We start from the raw sequence: 11,942 nt of genomic DNA on the forward strand, positions 1-11,942 counted from the left end.
AAGCCCACCAGAATTCTAGAGTGTACACACACACACAAATGCAGAGACCAAGTAGCATGATAATCCAGTCGCTGTGCATATTTTAACATCATATGCACTACTAAATGCTTGATGCATAAAACCCTCTTAAGACAATACATGACATTTATCATAATGTAAGAAAGACCAATTTCAAGCTTAACATAATAAAGGTGCCCATTGCTTTAACACAGGAAAGATGTTCCATTTGGTGCTTTATCTCTCCTTTAACATCATTCCTTTAATGCGGATAGTCTGGGCTTAATCTTTCAGTATTGTACCCAGGAATCACAGACAGCCTTTATACTAGCTAGGACATTAAGGACTCATGGCTCTGAGGAAAACTGCATATGCCATTTGTTTTCTTCTTTCTACATAAGAAAGGTCCAGGTAAGACTGCATGGTGTCACAGTAAGATATTTTTCACAGGCCAAGTACAAACTTGAAACAGTTGGAGATTTCATTATTCACAGTGTGAAGTTCTCTCTCCCTCTCCATGTCCCTGTCCCCCTTGTCACTTGCTTAAGCCAAATTCAAATACGGTATCCAGCCTTCATGTAAGTTATATATTCATCTTTCCCACTCATATTTGCTCTATTTACCAATGGAAAACAGACACTGGAAACCAGAATTTCACCAAGGATTTTAGGGAGCTGACAGGATATAAAGCAAAACCTAAATTTGTATGACTGCATTTAGGAGTTGAAAGAGAAGTCAAGAGAAAGTATACTAAAGAATTCTCATTGCTTACTACAGGGGTCTTTGATAGTTTCTATTTTCTGGGATATTTAAAGAAATAATCTCCCCTGCATTCCAAGACATGCTGCAAGATGCCTAACCTAAGAGACATCTACCATCATTGCCTAAATTACTTAAAAAGTAATTGTCACAGAAAAATACTAGGTATACATTAAATGAATTTACCATGTAAAATATATTTACGTGGAACCTATTTACTCAAATCTAAGATGACCCTGAATTTAAGACACCCCACAATAATTAGATTCTACACATAGAAAATGTATAAATTCGTTATAATTTTTCATGTATAGAATCCAATTATTGGACTTTAATTCAAACCTCCCACCAATGCAGCAGGACAGGCAGTGTGGAGGCAGGTAGAATGGGGAGGTTAAGCAGCTTGTTCCTGACTCCTACCTGTCCGTCCCCCCAGCCTCGGGTCTCCCCTTCCCGCTAGCCTCTGTTTCCCCTTCCCCCTAGCCTCTGCTTTCCACTATCTGCTACAGGGCCACGCTCAGTGCCCCAGGATGCAACATGCATAGAGCCTTGCAGCGCAGAGGAAGGGTGAGGGTTGGGGGAGGGAGAGGGACAGACAGGGGAGGAGAGGTTTTGTGGTGGGAAAGGAGATGCAGAAAAACAGAGGATGCGGGAGGGAGATGGCAGGGTGCAGATGTGGTTGGGGGAGAGTGGGGAGGACAAGCAGCAGCTGCAGCTATGGCCCCAACCTTGGGTAGGGGCTGGAGCCCAAGTCACAGCAGTCACCTGCCCATCCCCCCCCCAACCTCCAACACCCTCATACTGTGTTTTAAGACAAGAGGGGGCATCTTCTTAAAATCATGCAAATATGGCATAACAAATTCCAAGACTAAGAGCTCAACCACCCTTCCTCTCTGAAGTAATTCAGAAAAGATTGAAATAAATGGGACAAGCGAAAAAAAATTAAGCCAGTGAATCTGCCATGGCTTCAAGAATATGCAGAAGGACAGAATCCTTTTAAACAGTACTGAGAGAGACCAACTGTGGCTGTAACAACACAGACAAGAAAATGGCAAACCACAATAGACACAGACAATATGGAACCTAGTTCATGTCTCAAGGGATGCTCCAGCAAAAGAAGGATTCTGGTTCAAAGACTAAGTAACTGCTTACCATATACTTTTGAATCCCTGCTTCTGGGTGAAGAAGCGGCAGCTCAGGGAACCATTTCTGCACGAGGTAATTAAGTTTCTCCTGAACGAAGAATATGTTCATCAGTACACACCACCCCAGGACAGGACAGATACAACTGTATGTCAGAAGTTACAGCAACTGAAATTCAAACAGCATGCCCATAAAATATATGGGTTTTTTTTTAAATACTGAGCTGAATTTAGCATGACTGCTCCTCTCCACATCAGCACCACTCTAAACATGATTACCTTTATATTTTTTCAGAATCAATAACTGTCCAAAGTGAATTGTTTTAGAAAATAAGATTTTGGAGGTAACTTCAAGGTTCTGTGGGGACTCAGTCATCTCTTCCAGGAATATGATGCACCCCCTGGACATTAACTCAATACTTGGCTTCATCACAGCATCAGAAGAAAAACTGGATACTGGGAAAATTGAGGAGGAAACACCCCCTCCCCCAACCACAAGCCAACTAGACGTCAGAAAAAGAAACAAGCAGCAAGGTGGCCAGGCTCAAGGCAATAAAACAGAGAAAAGCTCATTATCTGCAGCCAACACCACATGGCTGTACCATGTGTGGCTGACTATGGTGATGGGTCATGTCCACAACCATAATCCCAAAGAGATAGGTAAATCAGGAGTCCTGGTTCTGCTCTACCTAATTTAAAATGAAGACCCATGGGTTCCTATTCTATTTCTCCAAGCAGTGGGATCACTGGTATTTATCCTGCCTTTATGTCTCAGGAGAAACAGCCCCACATTTTGTGCTAGTTGTAAGTGAACTCTTGTCCTATTTCCTACATCCTACAGGTAAGCATATTTCTTCAGCAGCTGAGCTCAGATTGTCACCTTCCAGCTATTCTGGACTGAGGACCATCTTTCCTCTTACTAGCTCATTTTGAAAAGCTGAATTGATACAGAAAAGCAAAAATGATCAATTCTTCCTCCTCCACTCATGACATTATGTCAGAGGTGTTACTGAAGATAAGCACATCATTAGTCTTCAGTACTATGTTAATAGCCCCTTTTTTATTTTAACCAGAATGAATTTCTGTAATTCAAAAGAACAAATGCAGATGTTGCCCCTAAAATTACTTAGTTTAAAGCTGCTTAAATAATTAAATACTTACTAATTCTTTTTTTTCTTTATGTATTTCCTGAAAGAGGCTATTCCGCAGTGCAGTGATTTCTTGTTTTATTTTAGTCATTTCACAGTCATTGTAATCATCTGTCTGCATGTAAGAATAACAAGTTATATACACTTTTCAAGATAACATAACTTACTACAGAAGATTTAAGTGAAAGTCTCCATATCACATCATTCCTTCACTTTTTCCTTGGAAGCCTGGAGAACCATTTTCACTTTTTTTTTCAGTAAGTAGTCTGGGACCTGTCAGATGAGTTTTTCCCCCAGTACAGAGGGAAAACACCCCCTTTATTTAATTTTTTAATATAAAATAATGTCTGACACCACTATATTATTACCCATGTACCTGGAAGAGGATATTATAAAAATATGTGACAAACTTCTCTAGAGGAGAGCAGTTTACGATGCTGCTATATCGTAAAGAAAGCATTGCCAGCAAAGGTCATTTAACAGACCATCCTGAAGTTTAGCCTCCCCTCGGGTCCAAGACACCTGGACTATAAGAAAAAATTAGTAGGAGAAAGGTAAATTGCATGAAGCCAATTAGCTAGTATATCTGTTCCCAGAGAGCTCAGACCTCCTTCTCTGGTGAAAAGTTTAATTTGCACTTTCAACAGGAGGCAAAGAAACACATAGGTAGTGGCCACCCATCTGATGAGCAACCATTTTGAGCAATTCTTCTGTTAACCATTTTGGTGTGTACAGCATCACTCATGCTATTCTCTCTGACAGTTATTCCACCCAGGCAGGTCTGGCATGGTATTTCAGCATTTAATTTGAGCCCCTTGTTCCTTTTTATGTATAGCATGGTAATTCACTTATCTGACTGGGCCAGGGTATTTTCTCCTCCAAACTGTTCTGGAAGTCTCAAGACTCAACACCCTATTCATTTCCAGGGAGGGTTTACTCTTGATCCCTTCTAACATGGAACAATCTCTTTACATTTTGTAGATGCCTGAATAAAAGAGCTACTGCTCCTAGCAGCAAATGCAACAAGGAAGCCATGGCCATGATTATCACAGGCCAGGTGAGAGCCTGCTCATATGACAATTGCTCATAGACTTCAGCTTGGAAAAACTCTGGCCAATTCTGAACATTAACTATGACAAAGGGCTTTTCAGAACTAGGCAGATAAACATCTTCCAGGTCTGTTAACAGCCAGTATTCTAAGAGAGAACTGCAGCACCAGAAGCTATAGTCCCCATCTCATATTAAAGGGCGTTTGTAGACTGTAGAGGGTCAGTAGGGGGTGCTCCTGTGTTGAGCCACGCACCTCACTGCACCCAACCACATTCCAGGCTCCGAGTGCCTCCTAGGGGTGTCTCACATACAGCAGACTCCCTTCCTGGAGTCCACTTGCAAGCCTGGGGGTAACACTGCCACCACCCAGTCTGGACTGATCGTGGATCTGTGCCCCTTGGGAAACAGGCCTAGCAGTCCTTGAGGGTACCTGACCCACTGCAAAAACTTGGGGTGCTTCCCTCAGTCTGAAGCACAAATAGTACTGAAGCACAAATAGTCAGCCAAACCAAGGGAACCCCAAGGCATAATCTAGACCCTCTCCCAGTAAGTCTCCCCTGGTAGGTACAAAGGAGAACTTTATTGGTTACAAGGAGTAGGTTTGAAACAGGGTACAGGGTAGAGCAATATCAGAGAAATATCTTAGAGCAAACAGTGGCACGGTAGCCTTTGATTACACATCTGTGTTACTGCATGCTATTTATCTAGTTAGATCTCAAGTAGCTTACTCATGAGTATCATCCAGAGGCAGGTGGAGATTTCCTCTGGAGGCAAACAGTTCATTGATCATGAGTTTCAAGAGAGAGAGTTTCAGATGGGCCAGCTTTTCTGAGAGTTCTTATCATGACTACTGCCCCTCCTCCTGGGCAGTCCTTCACTTATATAGCCCTTATGACCTCATTTACCTGATCCAATGAAGGCCAGCAACTGTTGGCTGCCCAACAACCAATTTGAAATGCATGACTGGTTACCAGGTATGCTAGCAGGGTCTTTAGCCCCCTCCCAGTCATGTTGGCATTGCTTAGAACCACAGGGAGTTTAAGTCCCCCACCCAGGTACATGTGGCCAGTCACACTGGAAGAGGGAGCAGGTTTTCCCCTCTCTCTGTAATGTACCCAGCTCAGGTTACAACTCAGGATTACCTAAAGCCAATGGGGCCACAGGTGTCTGCCCTCTGCAGTGACCATAGTAACCAAGTTGTCAGAGTTTGGGGAAAGACAGAGATGGTATTCTGCCACATAGATGAAACGAAGGGCATGTGTGCACGATACTTTAAAGCGAGTTAAATGCTTCTGCACTGCTTTAATGGTGTTGATGTTTGCACACGTTGGCAGCATATTGCACATTAATAACAGCCGCTGTAGCACAGTCGGCAGCATAATGCACCTTAAATGACTCTGAGGTGCAACAAACTAAAACACCTCCAAGGAGTTTTAGTTTGATGCCTTACAGCCACGGAGAAAAGCACTGGGCTTTGTGCGGCTCAGTAACTGTGCAAGCAGCCCACACAGGCAGCCTGGCAGCAGCCCAGGAAGCTCTACCAAAGGGAAAAAAAAAAAAAAAAAAAAAAAAAAAAGCAGCAAGTCTGATTTTTTTTTCTTCCCTGGAGCCTGCCTGCCTGCCTGCCTGAGCTGTATGGAGACCCAGTCCTTCCCTCTGCAGCTGCGGTACCCCCTGGGACCGCCTGCACCGGGTGCCTACAGGCAGGTGCCACTGCTGCCATAGAGGGAAGCACCAGCCCTTCCCCTGCAGCCCAGAGACCACTCCACCTGCCAGCAGCTCACCCACCCCTCTCTGCCACCAGAGAGACAAGTAAGACATGAGTGTAGATGACACAGGAGTTTACTTCGCCCTAAATTGAAGCTGTGTTTTTAAAAATCCACCACTTCAATTTAGGGCCCCTGTTTCACCTACACATGCCCCAAGTCTTCCCTAACAACCCATTCAGCCTCTTAAAATATAAGACGGACAGCATGGACTTTTCAATTCCTTTTCTTCCTCTGAAGAAAACAGATTAGAGCCCTTTTTGCATGAAACAGACTGCTGCAATACCTCCCAGAGCTGGAAAAGAACAAAACTTTAGGACAGTTTGATCCTTGTTACCTAGTGGGGCTGGAGAGGGGAGGAGAGGCAAAAAGCCAAAGCTGCAGAGTACAGAACAAAAAAGGTAGACAGACAGATACTCGGACCATTCTTTAACTCTCAGAGGTTTATATAAAGTGCCACAAGTTAAAGCAGCCCTCCAACCCAACAGATGGATCAGATTACCTGTTGGGTCAATGTGAGGGGGGAAAGGGGGGAGAAAAAAAAAAAAAAAAATCAAGCCTGCCTACACTGGCCCTCCTCGCCAGCAAGATCAAGATTGCCTGCACTGACCCTCTCCTCACCCCTGCCCCCACCCTCCTCCCAGCTCCAGGACTATCCACATCATCCCAACCCAATCTGCAAAATGTTAACCCTAGGGAACACAAGTTCCCTAAGGCACTCTAAAGCAGAACACCTTCATATAATACCTCATTTTTCCCTGCAATCAGCCACTTTAAAAGTGCTCTGCAGCCACGCACATGTGTCACAGCATACCTGTAGAGCGATTTCAGGGCCCAAATGGCACAAAAAGCTTGTGTAAGTGTCCAAATAGTTTCCCATCACCACCAGCATGAAGTTAACTTGGAGTAGGTCCCCAAGAAACAGGATGATCCTGGCTTAATACCCAATTCCTAGGGGCAGATACTCAGCTGCAGGTGTACAGATTTTCTTTGAAGACAGAAAGTGATATCTAGCCACTTCATTTATTGCCATAGCTCACTGCCAGCCTCATCCTCTACACACACAGTACCTAGGAGATATTTATTTAGTATTAGTAATGTTCTATGGATCAAAACTATTTAAGTAATCGCATCAAGACACTGAGTTTCAAGCAAAGCAAGTGATTAACAGACAATGTTTAGAGGACTACACAAAAGTTTCTGATTCCTTTCTAAGGGTGGTTTTTATCTTCCCACTTGAAAGTATTTAAAGAAGTAGTCTCTTTCAGAAGCAGTTAGCACAAGATCTTTGCCAAGGGAACCACAGATACTAAGAACTAAGGGAGGATGAAAAAAAAAAATCTGAGTTCCAGAACTCCACGAAGGGCTCTTTTGAGGATGTTGGACTAGGGAAATTTTGAACTTTAGCCTAGAATGAATGACCGTAAGAACCAAGGACCTCCAACCTTCTGTAGGTAGTTTTGGACCAGTTTCAATTCATGTAGGTGAATACAGGAGCTTCAACAAGCTGTCTAATTGATGACCATTTCTAAATCTAAGCAAGTCCTTAAATGGCAAGCAATCCTGAAAAAAATTCTTCTCTGTGGCCTTCTAGATAAAAAGGAATACTGCCTGCCATTTAGCCAACTCTGCCATGCTGGAGTAAAAAAGCAGGACAGAACTTGGCAGGGGAGGATAGTCACGGAAAGATGACCCTGATATTGTGATACAACAAAGAACCATCATTCAGCACTCCTACCTTTTCCAAATGCAGGGACTGCAATACAGGGACTCGGCAGTGCTACGCTTGCCAGCACCATAACTGAAAGAGACCTGGGGGTTGTGATAAACCACAGAAGGACCATGAGACACTAACACGATGCTGTAGCTGGCAGAGCAAATCAAAAACTGGCATGCATCTACTGATGCATCTCAAGCAAAAATAAAGACATCATTCTCCCGCTCTACTTGGCCTCAGTGAGACCGCAGCTGGAATACTGTGTCCAGTTTTGGGCACCACACTTCAGGAAGGATGTGGAGAAATTTAAGAGAGTCCAAAGGAGAGCCATGCACATGATTAGAGGTCTGGAGAGCAGGTCATATGATGGGAGGCTGAAAGACATGGGACTGTTCAGCCTGGAGAAAAGAAGACTTAAAGGGAACTTGGTGGCAGCCAGTAAGTATATTAAGGGCATACATCAGAGCTCAGGGGAACATTTGTCCACCAAGGCATCCCAGGGAAGACAAGAAACAATGGGGACAAACTGACTGAAGATCACTTCAGACTGGACTTAACGAAAAACTTTTTTACAACATAAGTGCCAAGCTACTGGAACAGACTCCCCGCCAGAGGTGGTACAGTCACCTACCCTGGCAATCTTCAAAAAGCATCTTGATGTCCACCTTGCTGGGATCATCTGACCCCAACAGTCCTTCCTGCCCAAGTGCAGGGGGGCAGCACCCGATAATTTTGTAAGGTCCCTTTCCAGCCCCTAACATCTATGAATCTATGGATATAGAGGGCATGCTGAACCCACACAATCCAAAGAGACAGAGAAAATACAGTGAAAGGATAGATGCAGCATGGCCAAACCTTGAAGTCTCACAAACAAGTATGAAATGTATCTAGTATTGGCTGGAAATGATGAGCAGACCTCTTGGGCTGCAGTCTTGGGCTGGAGAAAGGAGCAGGGACCAGAATTCTAACAAAAATCTCATGCGTCTCTCCCATCAAATGCCAAGTCTACACAGTGAATTTAAGGTGCTCAACACTGTCACTTTCAAATACTCCAGACAGTCCTGGGTAGAATGCCTCCTACACCAGAAGCAGTGCAGCCACAGACTATACTGTGGTATAGTCATTCAGCAGTGCTTATGAGCCCTGTGTAGCACAGTCCAAACATAGCTATTCAGGCTAGGAAACCGCCAACTTGAGCAGCCAAGTGTGCTTAAAAGTACAGCTAGTAAACACAATAATTTTACTATGTACATGCCTAAGTTGCACTGTTCTCAGAATCATTACCCCAAATTTCTCTGACAAATGAACTTCACAGACCATGTGTTTCTCCTGTAAGCAAAAGAATCACAGTATTTTTCAAAATCACATCACCCCTGTATATATAAAATCCTATTCCTACTGCTGTCCATTAGGCTCTCTCAACTTTAAAACTCCCTTGGAAGCTTCCTCCCTCCTACAATGCTCATAATCAGATATTTGGGTGTTTTGTGTAAGTGTTTTTAAAGCCAAGCAAACACTACCATACACAGGAGCATGGCTGTACCTTCATCTTACCTAACCTCCATTTTTCTCTCTACAGTATACCCATTACATCTAAAACTCAAACTCCTGGAGACAAGGAGCATGTTATATAGAGATATTCTTGGACATTAAAACCCAAATATCTAGAGTTCTTATTATTACATACTCTTACCCAGACTTATTCCCTGCTAGAATTAGGGGAATATTCACTTTTTATGATGCATTTTGTCAACAAATAAGTGATGGTTATGAACCATCAACGAGTATGGTGTACATGCTGCTGGTGCTGTGGCAAGAGGTTCAAACCTATTACTAAATTGTTTAATTTGTTTGCTTTCATTCACTTAAAACAGAGGATAACATAAAACATGGAGCTAAACTTTGAGAGAGTCATTGAACAAAACAGTGTACTGGTCTGGGAGACAAGGAAAAAAGGAAACTGAGAAACCATGTAAGAGTGGAAATGTTCATACAATCCATGCTGGAAACTGGTGAGGCTGTGCCTCCTTTGTACTGCATGGAAGAATGAAACAGCTTTCCCCTTTCCAAAAAAACTGACCTCAGAGCTACCAAAGTTTGGTCTCTTAAACAGGTGCATGAACAGCAGCTGTAGTCAAAATGGTTTAACATGAATTCACCTGTAAGTATCTGTTTAGTCATGACTTAAGGAATGCATCTTCAAAATAGCAAGCACAAACACCAGTGATTACCACTTATCTGGGATAAACAAGTTTACATCTCTGTAGCATGGTCTTTAAAAAACTGGAACGATTCCATACTTCTTCCAAGTTGCTTTTTTCCACCAACTTCCACCTCAGTCGTGCCTTTAAGCTTTTCAAAGCCTTCTTAATTAATAACAAGTTCTCAATATCGGGGCTCCTATTCAACCACTCCACCATCTGCTTTTTAAACTAAATAAAAAATAGTAATTAATCAATGTATTTTTTACATGTTCTAATGCATTTAGAGCAGTGATTTTCAACAGTACACAGCAGATCAGATCCTTTTCAGGATACCACACAATATAAGTACTATTAAGTGTGCAAACACCTACACATGGTTCAGAAGATAAACTCAGGAAATTTCAAATAGGAATCCACAGTGCCAAAAACATGACCTGTCCTGGTCTGAGTTCTTTGCAACCACAACAACAACAACAACGCCCTATATTTCTTGACTGTGGAAAAATAAAGTGAAAAGCTAAGAGTTGGCATTATCCAAAGAGGTGTACCAATATATCGGTCCATATCATATCGGCACCGATAAAAGCAAAATTGACATTATCAGCAACCTGCATTTTTTGGCTGATGTGGCCAGTAACGTTGCCAATAAATGTTGCGTGCATGCAATGAACCAAGTTGCATTACATGAATATCTTTCATGAAAAAGTCATCTACCAATAGTCTTAAAATTATGTTTCATGATTTTTTAAGAGTCCAAAGGTTCCAATCTTACGTTATTTTATAAAAAGCATTTTAAAGCTTCAGTTAAGCAATAAAAACCTGTATTTCGCTCCTTTAAAATAAAATTACGTTTCCAACCAGTGTGCACTTACAAACTTCAATAAAAAAGAAAAAAAGGAAGTTGAACAACTCTTAAAAACAGAGTTCAGAAAAAATCACTAACACTAAACAGTGTGATAGACAAACTAAGGATAAACTGACCTCCACACTGGCCAGGTACTTGCTCTGCACTATAGTAATTAGATATTGCTCTTGATGGATCTTCTGTATAACTTTACTGTATACATTTAAGAGTATTTTCTTATCTGCTTCATCTTGCTCCTGGATTGAGTTGCATGTAAAGCAGGAGATAAAAGGCTTGCAGTTATTCTCAGTTTGTAAGAGTTAATATCTAAGGTCTAAAAAGCTTTGCTGAAAATACCAACGTTAATGAAATGGCTTGTGCATCAGATTTTTCTCTCTCTTCTTGGAGAATGGAAACGTAAAATTCACCAGACTTAAACAGTTCACCAACTAGTTGCAATAAAAGAAAGATGACCATATTTTTTATACAAAGGTTTCATTTTTATTATATTTTGTATATAAAAATTATCTTTTTAACTGTATAAAAACAGATTTCTTGAACAGACACTAAATGTTGACATATGTATCATCTACTTTCCCCTCATTCATTTTTAAGAAAGAGGTGCTGCCTTGTAATGATAAAGAGCAAACCACTTGGTAGATTAAAAAGTCATAATTGGTATCAGAGTTGTATAAACTAATCAGAGAACAAACAAGTTAGGAATGCCAGGAACTTACAACTAAAGAAATCTCCAGCTCTTTGCAAATATTTGACTCAACAATTTCAAGAACTTCATCCACGTTACCAACCACTTCTGAATTTAAAGTTACTTCAGATGTCAAGTCAAAAAACTAGAAAGAAGAAAAAAAGGAACTGAATGTTATAATTAAAAATTAATGTTTTATGCAAACAGGGAAGTAATTTCTATTAGGGGTGTGCGAAACTGGCTGTATTCGATTCAAATTCGGATTCGGCTTGAATCAGGGACAGTGATGCGATTTGTTGATTCGGATCAATGTCCCAATTTGATTTGGCCGAATCTGAAAATTCGATGCTGATTCAGAGAATCAGCAATTTGGCCATAGACACCGCTTTAAATGTTTTTTCTACATACCTCGAGGTACCAGGTGACAGCTGTGATGGTGGGGCAGATGAAGTGTCCCACAGTAGCATGGGGGGGAGGACCCGTGTGCTCGGTGGCAGACCCAAAAGTGGACCAGAAGTACTTCTGGGTCCGCCACCGAGCGTGCGGGGGACCCACACCCCCCCCCCAGCACCCTCCCAGCTTGGCTATCGGCTGGGGAGGGGGGCCGGA

General features: G+C 42.1%; 1 protein-coding gene across 1 annotated transcript in view; it reads right to left on the bottom strand.

The window, feature by feature from the left end:
* The window catches only part of STK31 (serine/threonine kinase 31), an 89,434-nt gene that overhangs the window by 15,014 nt on the left and 62,478 nt on the right, over positions 1–11,942 (bottom strand). The window contains 6 exon segments of the mRNA XM_006027041.2: positions 2–15; positions 1,909–1,989; positions 3,060–3,161; positions 9,880–10,011; positions 10,765–10,884; positions 11,365–11,478. Of these exon segments, the coding sequence (XP_006027103.1) occupies positions 2–15; positions 1,909–1,989; positions 3,060–3,161; positions 9,880–10,011; positions 10,765–10,884; positions 11,365–11,478 (563 nt within the window).

This window comes from Alligator sinensis, unplaced genomic scaffold, assembly GCF_000455745.1.
Source record: "Alligator sinensis unplaced genomic scaffold, ASM45574v1 scaffold978_1, whole genome shotgun sequence".
In the NCBI taxonomy this organism is placed as follows: domain Eukaryota; kingdom Metazoa; phylum Chordata; order Crocodylia; family Alligatoridae; genus Alligator; species Alligator sinensis.